This window comes from Oncorhynchus nerka, linkage group LG9b (genome assembly GCF_034236695.1).
Source record: "Oncorhynchus nerka isolate Pitt River linkage group LG9b, Oner_Uvic_2.0, whole genome shotgun sequence".
NCBI classification, from domain to species: domain Eukaryota; kingdom Metazoa; phylum Chordata; class Actinopteri; order Salmoniformes; family Salmonidae; genus Oncorhynchus; species Oncorhynchus nerka.
Window position 1 is genome coordinate 18,624,562 of NC_088424.1, and position 16,045 is coordinate 18,640,606.

Genomic DNA, 16,045 nt, shown 5'->3' on the forward strand with positions numbered 1-16,045 from the left:
CATCTAGGAATCTTTGGGTTGTCTGAGAATTTATAGCACAGCTGTTGATGATCCTTGGTTGGGGTCGGAGCAGATTATTTGTTGCAATTGCAAACGTAATAAAATGGTGGCCGATAGTCCAGGATTATGAGGAAAACATTAAGATCCACAATATTTAGTCCACGGGACAAAACTAGGTATGGCTGTGGCAGTGAGTAGGTCGGAGACATGTTGGACAACCCACTGAGTCGATGATGGCTCCAAAAGCCTTTTGGAGTGGGTCTGTGGACTTTTCCATGTGAATATTAAAGTCAACAAAAATGTGAATATTATCTGCCATGACTACAAGATCCGATAAAATTCAGAGAACTCTGTGAGGAACGCTGTATACGACCCAGGAGGCCTGTAAACAGTAGCTATAAAAAGTGATTGAGTAGGCTGCATAGATTTCATGACTAGAAGCTCAAAAGACGAAAATGCAGTCGTTTTCTTTTTTTTTTTTGTAAATTGAAATTTGCTATCGTAATGTTAGCAACACCTCCACCTTTGCGGGATGCGCGGGGAATATGGTCACTAGTGTAACCAGGAGGAGAGGCCTCATTTACCACAGTAAATTCATCAGGTTTAAGCCATGTTTCAGTCAGGCCAATCACATCAAGATTATGATCAGTCATTAGTTCATTGACTTTAACTGCCTTGGAAGTGAAGGATCTAACATTAAGTAGCCCTATTTTGAGATGTGAGATATCACAATCTCTTTCAATAATGACAGGAATGGAGGGGGTCTTTATTCCAGTGAGATTGCTAAGGCGAACACCGCCATGTTTAGTTTTGCCCAACCTAAATAGAGGCACAGCCACGGTCTCAATGGGGATAGCTGAGCTGACTACACTGCCTGTACTAGTGGCAGACTCTACTAAGCTGACAGGCTGGCTAACAGCCTGCTGCCTGGCCTGCACGCTATCTCATTAATTCAAGTAACAGACACATCTCAACATCAACTGTTCAGAGGAGGCCGCTTGAATCAGGCCTTCATGGTTGAATTCCTGCAAAGAAACCACTACTAAAGGACACCAATAAAACGACTTGCTTTGGCCAAGAAACACGAGCAATGGACATTGAACCTGTCATCCAGGCAAAGGGAGGCTACTTTGAAGAGTTTAAAATATATTTTGATTTGTTGAATACTTTTGTGTTATTTCATAGGTTTGATGTCTTCACTATTATTCTACAATGTAGAAAATAGTCAAAATAAAGAAAAATCATTGAATGAGTAGGTGTGTCCAAACTTTTGACTGGTACTGTATGTGTACGTGACCAATAAAATTGCATTTGATTTATTTGGGAATTTGTCCCATTTTTCTCTGCAGATCCTCTCAAGGTTTGTCAGGTTAAATGGGGAACGTTGCTGCACAGCAATTTTCAGGTCTCTCCAGAGATGTTTGGTCGTGTTCGAGTCCGGGACATTCCGAGACTTGTCCCGAAGCCACTCCTGCAATGTCTTGGCTGTGTGCTTAGAGTTGTTGTCCTGTTGGAAGGTGAACCTTTGCTCCAATCTGAGGTCCTGACCTCTCTGGAGCAGGTTTTCATCAATGATCTCTGGACTTTGCTCTGTTCATCTTTCCCTCGATCCTGACTAGTCTCCCAGTCCCTGTTGCTGAAAAACATCCCCACCGCATGATGCTGACACCACCATGCTTCACCGTAGGGATGGTGCCAGGTTTCCTCCAGACGTGACACTTGGTAATTCAAGCCAAAGAGTTCAATCTTGGTTTCTTCAGACCAGAGAATATTGTTTCTCATGGTCTGAGAGTCTTTAGGTGCCTTTTGGCAAACTCCATGTGGGCTGTCATGTGCTTTTTACTGAGGAGTGGCTTACATCTGGTCACTCTACCATAAAGGCCTGATTGGTGGAGTGCTGCAGAGATGGTTGTCCTTCTGGAAGATTATCCCATCTCCACAGAGGAACTCTAGAGCTCTGTCAGAGTGGCCATCAGGTTCTTGGTCACCTCCCTGACCAAGGCCCTTCTCCCCCGATTGCTCAGTTTGGACGGGCGGCCAGCTCTAGGAAGAGTTTGTGTTTCCGAACTTCTTCCATTTAAGAATGATGGCGGCCACTTCGTTCTTGCGGACCCACAGTCCTGTATCTGAGGTTTATGGACAATTCTTTCTTGGCTTGGTTTTTCCTCTGACATGCACTGTCAACTGTGGAACCTTATCTAGACAGCTGTGTGCCTTTCCAAAGTATTTCTAATCAATTGAATTTACCACAGGTGGACTCCAATCAAGTTGTAGAAACATCTCAAGGATGATCAATGGAAACAGGATACATCTGAGCTGAATTTTGAGTGTCATAGCAAAGGGTCTGAATACTTATGTACTTACTTTTAATACATTTGGAAAAGTTTCTATAAACCTGTTTTCGAGAAACATGTTTTTCGAAAGCACTGTATATATTGCACCTGTAGGAGAGATGTTTTTGTTTTGTTACTGGAGACAGGACATCCTCTGTGACTGGATTTTTTTGTTGCATGCCATGAAAACATTTTGATTGGATTAGAATCTTTATGTAACGTGGTTGATTTTTGTTTTATCAGATCCATGTGATTACTGCTAGCATAGACTTATTGTTGTGTTCGGTACTTCTTGCAGCAGTTCATTTGCCACAACTTGGTAGAAAAATATGAATAGGTTTAAGTCCTTGGAGTTTTTCATCATGTTTTCTTTAACTTTATTAAATTGATTTTATCTAGTGAGGTATATTAGTGAAGAGCTAGGGTTCTTTCCAAAGTATAATTTAATCCATTCATTAGGCATAACCCTTGTTCGCTGTCAGATCTAGTCTATATTTAACTCCATCTACATCCACTAAGACATTTAGTTCATGAAATACTAACTATGGAGTCCCCGATTTAGCACATTTAAATGCATCTTCAGACTTCAGTGTAATCACCCATTGCCATTGGAACATTGCAGTAAAAAAAGGCTTTACCTTTTATGTTTATGAAAATGACTCAGCTTCATTAGTATGTGCTAATGAATATTGATTGGATGCTGTTGTCATTTAGATTGAACATGGAGGAGCGGCTTGGATCCCTGATTCTGGCCACGGACATCAGCAGGCAGAATAACTATCTGTCAGAGTTCAGGACACACTTGGACAAGAGAGACCTCTGCCTCACTAACGGAAGACATCGGCACTTTATCCTTCAGGTGAGCAATGTGTGCCAAATAACAAAAAGAGCATTCATAACTGTGTTATCCATCACCCTTTTCCACTGTTGTGGCATTGAGATCATCTCAGAGGCAATGAAGTGTTGCTAAAAGTGAGTCGTCCATGCGGTTGAGGCTGATGGAGGAAAGGGAGCGAGCGAGACAGACTGAGCGATATGTTGTCCTTTTCCTGAGTCTCCGCTCTGTTTTCCCCATTGACCCTGTAAAGATAGCTCTGAAGTGTGCGGACATCTGCAACCCCTGCCGACCGTGGAAACTCAGCAAACTGTGGAGCGAGAAAGTGACAGAGGAGTTCTTCCATCAAGGTACTATATCATGAAACTCTGTACTGGGCTAATCCCATTTAATATTAATCCAGGTGTTTATTAAGAGTGCACCTATGTGTGACAGTAAGGTTTATATAATGAGTATTAACCAATACTTCTTTTCATCAGGTGACATTGAGAGGAAACATCATCTTGAAGTAACCCCACTCTGTGACAGGCAATCCAACTCAGTTGCCAATATACAGATTGGTAAAGTTACCCCTCTTAATCTAAGTCCACTATAAGCATATGATTCATTTAGATTTGATTATGATTTGGTTTCCTGTCCAGGGGGTGTACGTCAAGCTGACTCACGCTACAGAAACAATAGATCTTCCTGCCCTCTGGGCCATTCTGGCTCGGACAAGGCTATTTACTGTACTTGTAATGATTTAAAATGTGTCCTACTTAATATTTGTACATTTGCTTGTGGTTGGGTTTTTCTCCTCCTGACTTTAGCAGCATTTTGTGATTTATTAGTCAGAACTTGCTCTGAATGAGAGATGTCTCCTTCCCCTGCAGGCTTTATGACGTACGTGGTGGAGCCTCTGTTTGTGGAATGGTCACGCTTCTCCGACACACGGCTGTCCCAGACCATGATGGGCCACCTGAGCCTGAACAAGCAAGGCTGGAAGGAGGGTAGAGACAAGCAGGAGGCTAACACTAGTAGGGCCTCAGAGGAACAGAGGACTTCTGCTGCCAAGGACTCAAACTCCAAAGAATTACCTCAGGGAAGTAAACGGTCATGACTCGCCAAGAGAGTGAAGCGTCAGGAAGCGAAGAGAATCTCCTCACCGGACAAAAACTACATTACCCATCACTCCCCGCACCACAGCACCTCAGCCACATGCTCCCCATCTAGGTTAACCACTGTTTTTGTTTTTCACATAATTTAACTTAATTTATTACATTTGGACCCTTTACTTTAACAACATAGAGCAATACATAGATACCTCATGTTGCTTCTGCTGTATTTTCTTTCCATTTTCTTTTCATATTTTATTTATTTTTACCGTAGTTCTGCTCTGACATCCCTAATTTGACATGCCACCCTTTGAATAGAGACCTGAAGGGAATGATTTAAAAAATACCCTTCTGATTATAGCGCCATCTGCAAACAATTTGTTTTAATGTTTTTAAAGTGAGGAAACCTTGTATTCAGAGAGAGGTTCATGTTGAGTGATTGAGACAAGCTTCTGTGGGTTTCTCTATTTCAGACTTAGTAATACTTCCTCATTACAATAAATAATGTGAAGAGCCCACTTCACTGCTGCCTCTTTACAAGCATCTACTTTGTGTTGTATTTTACAAATTAAACATTGGTTCTGTAAAAAAAAAAAGTACATACTGTATGTGAATAACCACTCACATGAAATAGTTGTCCTGTACACACTGAACAAACATCTGATTGCAGATCAACACACCAAATGCCCTGAAACGACTGTTTTGGTCCGTTTGTTGCTACTTGCACTGTGAACTATAACATGTCTTTATGACCCAAGACTCAGTCAGCTCAGAGACTAATTGTGTGAAGAAAAAAAAAGTATATTGGATGTGGTATGAAATCAGTTTCTTTCTTTACCTGTATGGTGTTGGGGATTTAACCATAGTCTGGTGTTTTGTTAGGGGATGGGGGAATGCATGTGGCCTTAACCATAGAAATAGAATATAGATTCTATTTCTATGACCGTAACATTCTTTCAACACTTGAATAACCACTCTTCCATATTAGTAACGGATGACCAGAGTTACGTGTGTTGAAGGTATAAACAGCATGACTACTTATTAAGAGAAATTGGGAGGTCTGCCTCTGGTAGAGCTGTGCCATGACATACAATGTTATTTTAGAGAGTTGAAGCCCTTTCTAAAATGCAAACAGGCAACATTTAAGACTGGCAACGGATGCCTTTTAAGCTATGCACAAAACTAAGTGAACAAACCAGTTGTTTATTAATAAGGTGGATCATGTATTCTCAATGCATTGTCCGACTGTTTGCCTCTGATGTGGAAGGAAATTACTAGGCATTAGTAGATTGGTCAGTGACTCAGTCAACATGAAACATTCCATATTTAATTTATTTTTGGTATTGTTTTTTTGATTCTATACACGGCACGATCGTGTCTCTGGTTGGACGTTCAGTACATTGAATGAAAACCGGTGCTTTTCATTATGGCAAAAAAAAATGTATTTTCTGGTAACTGAAAGACTGTTTGATATAACTGTTTACCATTTTTATGTAAGTCGTTTTTGGCTAGAAACTTGCGTGGCAAACTATTTTGTGAAAAGCTTTGCCAAATTGATATTTTGATACTTGCCAGTTGCAGTTACATTTTCATTAAAACAACTTGTCACACGTGCTTGCTTTCTTTTCCTCTCTTTTAAGCAGTCTCAGTCGTTCTTTACAGTTCTACAAATAATGTTATATTCTCTGTGGTGTTTTGCAAATTCGAGAAAATATTTAATGTCTTATTAAAGATGTTGGGGCATATTCATTAGGCCAACTCTGTTACAAAACGTTTCTTCAACTAAATCAAACGGAACTAAATCAGGAGGGACCTAGACATAATTAAATGTTAGTAATTTAATAGGATATCTATGGGACCTACCTGAATTTGTCCAAAAGAAACTCGTTATAGTTGAGAACGTTTTGCAACTATTTAGACTAATGATTACATCACAGATAACTAAGCTTTCTCTCTGATCTGTGTTTTGTTTAAAAATATCACTTTGTAGAGGTCTGACAATACAGATCTAGGATCAGTGCATTGAGGATCCGTGTTACAACTGATCTTAAATCAGCATGCCGGGGCATCATCTGACATCACGCACCAGGTCTAAGAACAATGCAGCTGAATGGCTTGTGAAGTGGGCATGTCGCCCCCAACGTCCAATCGGAGACGTTTATATTGCAGAGTGGCCGCTTGGAACAGTCCTGTCCAGTTTGTCGGTAACTGAATACCACATTTTGTAATGTAATAATAACAGAAAATAAAAGCGTCTAGCTACATTTGTGTTATTTTACCCGTTGGATTTTGTTCATCCTGTCTTTCTTGTCCGCTGTGTGCACATTGTGCAGGTCTGAAGAGGCATTTATTTGAAGGTAAACGGCTGTGTTGCTAGCTAACGTTAGCTACATACTGTGTTTACAGTATAGTATTGAAATTACTATTGAGCTAGCTAATACATTTAATAGCGAAAGTTGATGACTTGTTTCTGAATGTCATCCCCTCCATATCTTCTCTCTCTCTGTCGATTGTCTTGTATGGGTCTGTAAGAGGCATCATGAGTAGGGAGCCAGACGCTTTGGCTGTGGTGAACCAGTTGAGGGATCTTGCTGCAGATCCTATGAACAGAAGAGCTATTGTTCAAGACCAAGGTTGCTTACCGGGACTCATCCTTTTTCTGGACCATCCCAATCCCCAGGTTGTCTACTCAGCACTCCTGGTAAAGCCCCCCTGTAGTGGATGCATTGCATTCTAAAAGTCAATGCACCTGGTTACTGAAGTGACTGGGCTGCTTTGAAGTCTGTGTACTAGCTACTTACACCCAACAACAAATAAATGGTTGTTGGGTGTCTAATCGTAATCTTAATTCAAATACCATGCTCCTTAACCTTGTAAGTGAGGATGTCATTTTGCTGTTGGTGAATGTATTCTCTTGTGTTTCTTGTGTCCCCTTCAGGCTGTTCGCTACCTCGCAGAATGTCGTCAAAACAGGGAGAAAATGAAGGCAGAGCTGGGGATGATGTTAAGTCTTCAGAATGTCATGCAAAAGTGAGTATTTGACCCTTGCGAAAGCCCAGATCATGATTGTGTAGTCTCACTCATCTTGTCTGTTGATATATTTGTCAAATAGAACATATTTGGTATTCTTTGCAACTGTTCTTTGCAAAAATCCACTGGTCCTAAACTCATGTCAAACACTACATAGCTCATCTTCTTAGACCCAGTTGGGTTGCTACCGTGTTGTCATGTGGTGTTGCTACCATGCTGTGTTGTCATGTGTTGCTGCCACGCTATGTTGTCGTCTTGGGTCTCTCTTTATGTAGTGTTGTGGTGTCACTCTTGTCATGATGTGTTTTGTTCAATATATATATTTTTAATCCCGAACCTGCAGGAGGCCTTTTGCTTCCGTCATTATAAATAAGAATTTGTTCTTAACTGAATTGCCTAGTTAAATAAATAATAAGTAGAGAAACAAACATTCTGAGCCAGAGCTAGAAGGTATTTTTGTAAGTGCTGCAAAACTGTATTTGTAATTTAATTGGGTCTCACAATTCAGTTCCTGTACATTAATACTGTTGAGACTAAAGATTTTAGTCATCTAAAAATCTATACCCCCCCCCTTAGGACAACCACCCCAGGAGAGACTAAGATGCTGGCCTCAGAAATCTATGAACTCCTCCATGCTTCTAACGGTGAGGATACAGACACGCCTGAGGAGGGGCCCTCTTGCAGACGCAAGGACCAGTTCTTCCTGGGATCCACCAACAAGCGGGCCAAAACAGTGGTCCTCCACATACATGGCTTGGATGACTCTGTGAGTGCCCCAAAACTGACCAATAAGTGTATCAATAAGGAGACGGGACACTGTCATGTTAGCTCCAGTAACATAATTACTAAGATGAAACCGGATATGTTACACAGAGCATTATGGGTTCTGTAATACATCATGCGTCAATAAGTAGCTATTAGCTCAGGTGACAGTTCTTGTAGTCCACTATAAGGGGTAAAGTGAGTTTATACAGTTATTCCCATTAATCTCCTCCAGAGCCGGAGGAGCCTTTGTGAAGAGTCCTTGTTGAAGATCCGAGGCGTCATCAGCTTTACATTCCAGATGGGCATTAAGCGGTGCATCGTCAGAATCCGCTCAGACCTGAAGGCAGAGGTGAGTCGCATCCTGTCTGTCCTATTAGCCAACAGCATGTTCTAGGGAGGCAATGGAGGCCAGAGGCGTGTCTGTCTAATCTAGGCAACCCAGAACCAAAATCTCGCAGCTACTCTTTTAGGTTCTGGGGGGAGAGGTATGAAGGCACATCACTGCATTCTGTCTCAGGAAGTAGGCTCACCCTCCTTGAAGTCACGTAGATAGATGCATTGTACTCTTTTTGTTTATAAAGCCCTTCTGCATGAACTTCCGCAGTACCTTACTTCATTGTTAACTTATAGACGTACGAGATACCAGAACCAGTCTCAGGGATGGCTAACTCTGGAGATCCCTTCGAACTCCACTGAGTTAGGTAAATCTGCTTTTAGATTTTTTTTGCACCTTACTTATGGAAAAATCTTCAAGGCTCTCTAAAATTGGATGAGTTGGTGCTTCTAGGGCAATTCAACAAGACGGATGGAGGACCTTTTTACTGAAGAATGTATGTTTTCTATGATTGTGTTTTGCTTTTAGTGTATTAATGTATATATTGATGTGCACAGGGTATATAGATGTTTTGATGTGTATATAGGGCTCATCTGCGAAACAGACCTTGGTCTCAGCATGACTCCCTGTCGAAATAAAGGTTCAATAAAAAAGACATAAACCTTGAGTGAGTGGCAGAACCAGAATGGCTCCCCTTTGGTAGGTCAACCCAACTCTCTCTGCAAGTCTTGGGCAGGTGTCTGGGCCAAAAGTCCCCTTCTGGAAGATGCCAGGTGTAGGTTCACACCCGCAAAGTCTTGATTTGTCCAAATTATATATCCAGCAGTTGCTCCTCGTTAAACGCCTGTCCACGTGCACCCTCAGCGTGCTCGGAAACCTGACGCATCCGGTTTTCAGGGGAAATGAAAGAGAGCCTGTGATGTGCCTTCTGCTTTTGGACCTGAACCAGTATTTCTGCGTTAACAAGGCGACACTCCATCTTAACTCCTCCACATTTACTGGATTGTTGAACAGTGCAGAAGAGAACCTCCCCCGACAGTTCTTTTTCTCTCGCCAGGACCAGTAAGAAGTCAACTTTGCTGATGCGTTTCTTTTACGCCTGCTTCGTTAGATTAGTCCACGAGAGATTAAGGTGGCAGACAACCTGCTGTTCTGTTAGAACATTCTGGAGAGGGGATGGACGAGGGAATAATGGCTGATGTGTTGTTGGTATTCATTTAAACCTCTGCTTCCTCTGTAGGCTCTGGGTTCTGCCATCGCCTCAACTGAAGTAATGAAAGCTCAACAGGTGGTCAGGGGAGAGGATGGAGAAGAGGTTTGTATTTCTGAATGAACTCCCAGTGTTTTGTTTCTGTTGTCTTAACAACAGCCTTGGTTGAATCAATGTTTTATATACTTTCTGTTGCAATGGATTTCCCGGAGAAGATCTGTTTTGGTCTACAAATATTATCAAGGAATTATCTTATCTCAAGGATAAAGCTTACGGAAAGGAGTTGGGTATCTAATTCGAATCTAAATTCAAATACCATGCTCTTTGACCTTGTATGCAAGAATGTCATCTACCTTATGCTGCACATTGAATTGAACACTTCCTTTTGCTGTTCAGGTAATCATCCCATTCCCAGAGGATGGTTCGGTAGCAGTGGAGCAGAATGTGGCTCTTCCAGACTACCTTCCAGAGGAGGAGAGCCTGTCCCATGAGCCAGACAAGGCTGTGACCTGTGTGGGCACAGGGCAGGATGGAGCAAGCTGGCTAGGCACTGCAGCTAACTTCCTGTCCCGCTCGTTCTACTGGTGACACTCCCAGACCACCCACACCTCTTCAGATACTACAGATACAGAATCAGGCTCCCAGCTGCCAAAGAGCTGGACTGCCAAAGGCAATGTGTAACAACAAACTCACAATCTCACACCCACCTTGCACCATACAGAATCACCAAGCCATTAAGGGAGAGGACTGGCTTCCGGAATTGATTCTTATTTCTTATCTTTAGGGTTCTGATTGAGAGCTAGACTATTCTTTTCATGTAAATGTTTTGAAAACCAAATTGTCTTGTTGTGAGGAGCATTATTGTGGCAGCATTACGACTTGATCCATCAGAAAGGGTCCAAACGTTACCACAAAAATAATTTCCTGTATTTAGAGCACTTTTTTTTAAGGATCTGAAAGCGTGTTTGCATTAAGGGTCTTTTTCTCCCTGCCTTTTTATCTGACTTTTTAGACCAAGAACTGACTCATCCTCCCCTTTTTTAGCAATGGGTTTTCCAGAATATGCAGTAATCAACGTGTGTTCAGTTATCGTGCCTTTCGTTTCATTCTGTTTACATGTAGACCCTTGTGACTGACTGTCAGCTTTAGATCTGAAATGTATTCTGCCTGTAAGGCTCCCTGCTTTGATATATTCCAAAGGTTACTGATGTAGACATTGGATAAACTCCAATCTAGGTACTCTTCAATTCCAATGCCTACTGAAATCATTAATGGAATCTGTCGTGAGTTATGAGATATGTTTACAGGACTGGGTGGCTGGTTGAGACCGTTTTCTCTCCAGAAACAGCATGGAGATTTTACAGTCTGACCACTGTGGTATTCTCTAACAACGTGGTGTCATGCATTATTAGCTTGTTTCATGTTAAGTATTACTCATTCGAAGGACAATATTAGAATATCTTTCCTAAGGAAGAGCATTGTTCCTCTTTTAGGGACAGCCTCTGCCATTTCCCCAATGTCTTGTATGATTTAACAGCGTTAAAAATAATACAAGGCTAAACGTAATCTCTCGTGGACAGACTACATAAACAGAAATGGTTAAGCATCTGACCAAATTACATGAGATTTAAGTTCTGGTTTAACCAAGATTAGGCTAAGCCTAACATTAATCATCTCTGAATACATGTTGATGGAAACAAACGTGGTTAGATTTCATTGGAGATGGATTGGCCAGCAGTGTCCTTAACCTGTCATTAAAGGGAGCTCAAGTGGATGCTGCCATAGTTTAGGGTTGTCTGTAAGTATAGAATTCTGAATATTTTGGTTCAGTCTATATAGTGGATCAATTGCCCAGCCTCTGAAATAGCTATGCTATCAGTGCATGTTAGTGTATGAATGGGAAATGTTTATTATTATGAGCTTATTACTGTTCAAAGTAAATCTCAGCATAAGAAGTATTCAGTTTGGACCACCTATTTTATAGGTAACAACCTCATTTACAACCTCATTTTACAGGTAACAACCTCTCAGTGGGAGAACTTTCAAAAGAGGTTACCTTTTGAAAGTGTTTCTTGAAAGTCAATATCTGTCTGTGTGGGGGGGGGGGGTCTTTGTATAGAATTGTCAAGCAATGTCCTGTTGTCCACTCATGTATTTGTGTTGTTTCATCCTGTAAAGACTCCCATCTCGTACAATCACACCTGTCTAGATTGTGTTCATCATGCCAGGGCAGCATGCATCTTATTTGCGAATACTCTAGTTCACACTCATCAATACTGTGCATTGGTTGCCAATGAAGTCATTCACAAAGAAATATGTAAATATATTTGTCTTGTCATTGACATGCTTTTTGTTCAGAAACCATTATTAGGTAAACTATCATGATTTAAGTCAGCCTTTTGTTTGTCAGCTTTATTTGACTCAGGTGACATTTCTATCACATAATCCATGCATTTTAAATTACCCCCCAAACATGAAATATTTCCTTTCCCTGCTGACTATTAATGGGTAATTCCACTACTTTTCAACCTCATTTTCATTATCTCCAGCACAGTACCAGTGTCTACCGGCAATAAAATACCCTCTCTCTGGCTAGAAACTCATTGCAGATTTTGAAAATCACTTAAAATAATAAATAAAACCTTTTTATCCTGCACTGTGATGTCACAAAGAAGCATTTTATAGGACCTTATCTTTTTAACCATAGATAATAGAAACACTGTTTTCAGACACGTAGACACTGGTTTGGTGCTGTAGATAATGAATGAGGTTGAAAAGTGAATTGCTCTTTTAACATTACAACCTATTTATGCTGGAGTTGTTTCTTTCCACCAATACAGAATGAACACCTATCGCACAGGAATGTTATGTACAGTATGTATGTGCATCACAGGTATGTTTGCTGTCAGTTTGTCTGTAGGGTTGTGGGCCATTGTGTTTTTGATGTGAGTTATGATTCCTAAGAGTTACATCAAATAATATTAAAAAACAATGTTATTATATGAAATATGTAATTGTTCATTTTTATTGACACTGATGGGATAGGGTACTGCCTCAAATGGAGGACATGACCGTTTATTCAACAAAATAAATGATGAAAGATGTTGACCATGTTTGCTTTCAATGAATGAAATGTCCCTTTTACTGACTAACTGGTGTCCTTCTCTGAGAAGTGTCTATCACTTTCATTTAGTGTTAGTGTTCTGTATAGTAGATAACTAATGCTCTTATCAGTATCGAAAGAGAGTCAAACCAACTGACTTGGCTTCCCTCTAATGTACTGTACAGTATAATTCACTTGTGATTCCATTCCCATAAAAGTGGAGAGAAACATAATGTTGGTCCCCTGGGACATTACTAAAGGGCCTTGTCTTAGAGCTCCTTCCCATAATGCATGTTCTTCTTGCTATTACATTTGCCAATAGGCTTGGCAAATGTCCAACCTCCCACATCTGAAACTAGAGGGGCCCTGCAGAGGAGAACAGAACTGAGGATTATGCTATTGTCTGTCTTGGCCAAGGCCCTCATTTATAGGTTTAGACTACAGCTCTCGCCACTGACTTGCTGCAATCCCAGCGCTCATGGAAGCTGCTCAACTGCAACCTGCTCAACTGGAAGACAAACGTGTTTCAACTTGCACTTCCAGACAGCTATGTCCACACAACAAGTCTTGATGTTGTTGGGTTGATAGTTTATTGAAGTAGATGTGAAACAGTTGCAAGACAGACAGAAAAGAGCAATGCCGTCGTCGTCTTGGCAGACTGTAACTGACTGACAATCCCAATGAAAATGCAGAGGAAGCGAAGTCCCATGTGACAGCATCAATGGGATTCCCTTTGGGAATCTGCCTGCTGTCGTCCCCATAGCGACCCTTTTATTCACATTGCAACAATGGGCAAACGATTCAGCAGCACACTCCATGCATACTGTAAGAACAATCAAAAAGGAAGCCTCTGCTTTTTACCCTTGTATTCAGGACCTTACCTCTTCATCTGAAATACAATGAAATAGACATAAGGTGTCAGTGTTGCATCACCACTGCAGTTTGCCACCAAGCCGCTTGAGGTGAATGAACTGAGAAATGCTTGATCATATAGACTGTGCCTATATATATTCTCTTTTATTTTGTAATGTTAATACATTTTGTTTTAAAAGTCATGCAAAATGATCCATAAATAACAGTAGAATATAATACTTCAGTTAATCTTGTGATATTACAGTAAAAAGAGCAGAAAGAAACATGCAGAGCCATGATATGTTAAAAAAGAAGGTGGCAATTTACCCCCTGACAATAGCTATTCCCATACAATACAATATGTTGTGTGCATGAATGCTGTTATGTATTAGGCTTCCTCTTAGTACCCTCTATTCATAGTTACTAGAGGAGAATACTTTTGTCGTCAGAGGGGCATAAGAGAGACCTGTGCCAAGACCTACTGAAAGCTGTTACCTAGCAACACAGAAACTACCACAGGGGGGGTTTAGGGACAAGAGGGAGGTGGCATGAGAGAGGCCACAGGACGTTGATATAGCTATGCTAAATAGAATAGTACTTACGGTGAGTACATGCAACATTATTTTGAATGAGAACCACTAACACCATTATTGGTATTAACTCTCAGAGCCTGTCTGAACTTGCTGTGGGTGGAACAAGCAAATGATAATGGCCATACTGAAATCTCAATAGAGGTTGTAGATGATTTGTTGCTGACACAGCAAGTGTGTCCTTCAAGAGGGGCTAGAGTATGGGGAGCACATAGCTCAGAGTATCTAAATAATATATCACCATGCAAATATGAGAGGGGGTGAAGTAGCCTAAAATTTGAAATATTTATGTTTTAGCAATGCTATGAATGCCATCATAGCCATGACCTGCACTTCCTTAAATTACCTTGTTTATCCCCTTTCCCTGTTTGGTGGTATGCAATCAATCAAGATCAATTAACCAAAATGTTGAATCATTAAAGTCATTATCATTAGTTGAGGTAATTAGGTAATTATCGCTATTTGGAAAATGAATGGCTCATTAGCTTTGCTGTATATTTAATCTCCTGCGCTCCAGATTTGTTGTGATAAACCGTTTTTCAGAGTATTACATCTTTCCCCCCTGAAGTTGATTCTTTACAACAACCATTTAGATCTGAGTGATAAGATCAACATGTGATCCTGTATCTGAACGTCCAAATACTGAACACCGGCCTCTATTGTGTTGGGCAGATTAATCCAAATTTACATACAGGTCTTTTTTTGTAGCTTGTCTGTTGGACGCTAATGTTGTAAACTGAGGATCATGACACATTGAAGGTCATTCATGCCTGGTTTCATCTTGAGGGGAGCCTATGTAGAAGAAGCAGAGAGAACAGACCAATGAAGTCCCAACCCATATGGCACTCCTCCCACAACCAGCTGGGCTCGCCATGTGTGGCGGCAACACACTGCAACATGCATGGAACACACACACACACGGACGCACGCACGCACGCACACACACACACACACAAACGATTACCATTCAGGTCTTGCAGAGTGTGTTTATTTAGTCATTACTGTGTCTGAACCAAAGACAGTCAATAGGCTATAGAGAGAGTGTGGACTCTGCTGAGGTGACTACAGTAAGTGTGTGTTAATGGACTATAGTACCATGCCATCATCCAGGCAGTTCATAGTTAACAGATTGGTTTTGGCTTACTTAGAATAGCCTTAGTGAAGCTGATGCTTCATTTTACCCAGAGTACAATGGAATGCAAATATTTGCAGATGGTACTGTAAAACTGTGCATTAAATTGCATCACTTGTATACATTTACATTTTGTTCCAAGAGCTAGCCACCCCCCATGGCCATTTTACTAGAGGCCAGAATCTTTATACCTCTCAACCTCATCAATTTGGCCATAAGTGTCATTGGACCTGAGCCAAGCCAAGATGTAGTTTTGGGTGGGAGTCATTCGAAAGCAGTTATTGTCAGTGATGGCCAGCTGTTTTCTAACAGCCTGTGACTGACTAATAGAGGTGTAAAGGGTTTTTTGACACTATTCCAGGATTTCTGTATCTTTCCGTGGCCATTGTCAACATGTTTCACATTCCAGATAATAACTTTTATTTATACAGGGTGGGTCACCATTGAGACCAGGGTCTAACTTACAATATGAACTTACACAATAACATGTAATACAACTAAATGTCAATACAAAAAAAAAACACCAATATGAATCAAAACAAACACAGCTCTCACATATCACCTCTCTATTTATTATTTATTTTGATTTAACTAGGCAAGTCAGTTAAGAACACATTCTTATTTACAATGACAGGCAGCAGCTACTCTTCCTGGGGTCCAGCAACATTAAGGCAGTTGACTGACTTAACTCATAAAATCTCAAATGAATTAAGACCAAAAAATAATTCTAATCACACAAAAGGCTAATGCATATAGAACTGTAATAA

At 40.8% G+C, this 16,045-nt stretch overlaps 2 protein-coding genes across 17 annotated transcripts in view; both read left to right on the forward strand.

Moving 5' to 3' along the window:
- Positions 1 to 5,876, forward strand: part of LOC115114377 (high affinity 3',5'-cyclic-AMP phosphodiesterase 7A) — a 47,682-nt gene extending 41,806 nt beyond the window's left edge. For 13 of the 14 annotated variants that reach the window (XM_065013401.1, XM_065013402.1, XM_065013403.1 and 10 more), the window contains 4 exons: positions 3,048 to 3,192; positions 3,422 to 3,518; positions 3,648 to 3,728; positions 4,041 to 5,876. In XM_065013401.1, the coding sequence (XP_064869473.1) occupies positions 3,048 to 3,192; positions 3,422 to 3,518; positions 3,648 to 3,728; positions 4,041 to 4,267 (550 nt within the window). In that variant the 3' untranslated portion in view covers positions 4,268 to 5,876. Of the gene's footprint in view, positions 1 to 3,047; positions 3,193 to 3,421; positions 3,519 to 3,647; positions 3,729 to 4,040 lie in introns of those variants that run through there. The other variant, XM_065013408.1, reaches the window with a different exon arrangement.
- A 103-nt stretch (positions 5,877 to 5,979) lies between these two features.
- LOC115114378 (armadillo repeat-containing protein 1-like) lies at positions 5,980 to 12,709 on the forward strand. 3 transcript variants are annotated; one of them, XM_029642578.2, is made up of 8 exons: positions 5,980 to 6,466; positions 6,596 to 6,619; positions 6,795 to 6,963; positions 7,201 to 7,292; positions 7,869 to 8,058; positions 8,290 to 8,406; positions 9,632 to 9,706; positions 9,998 to 12,709. In XM_029642578.2, the coding sequence occupies exons 3-8, from the start codon at positions 6,802 to 6,804 to the stop codon at positions 10,187 to 10,189; spliced, it is 828 nt and encodes a 275-aa protein (XP_029498438.2). In that variant the 5' UTR covers positions 5,980 to 6,466; positions 6,596 to 6,619; positions 6,795 to 6,801; the 3' UTR covers positions 10,190 to 12,709. The 3 variants fall into 3 exon arrangements, with proteins under 3 accessions (XP_029498438.2, XP_064869481.1, XP_029498437.2); XM_065013409.1 differs by having other exon boundaries at positions 5,980 to 6,619; XM_029642577.2 differs by lacking the exons at positions 5,980 to 6,466; positions 6,596 to 6,619 and having other exon boundaries at positions 6,626 to 6,963.
- Positions 12,710 to 16,045: the final 3,336 nt, after the last annotated feature.

Bases quoted from the DNA above. Each gene is read 5' to 3' on its own strand.
- LOC115114378 (XM_065013409.1), top strand. From the start codon at position 6,802: ATGAGTAGGGAGCCAGACGCTTTGGCTGTGGTGAACCAGTTGAGGGAT. The intron at 8,059-8,289 runs GTGAGTGCCCCA...AATCTCCTCCAG, and splicing joins TACATGGCTTGGATGACTCT to AGCCGGAGGAGCCTTTGTGA. The intron at 9,707-9,997 runs GTTTGTATTTCT...TTTGCTGTTCAG, and splicing joins GGGGAGAGGATGGAGAAGAG to GTAATCATCCCATTCCCAGA.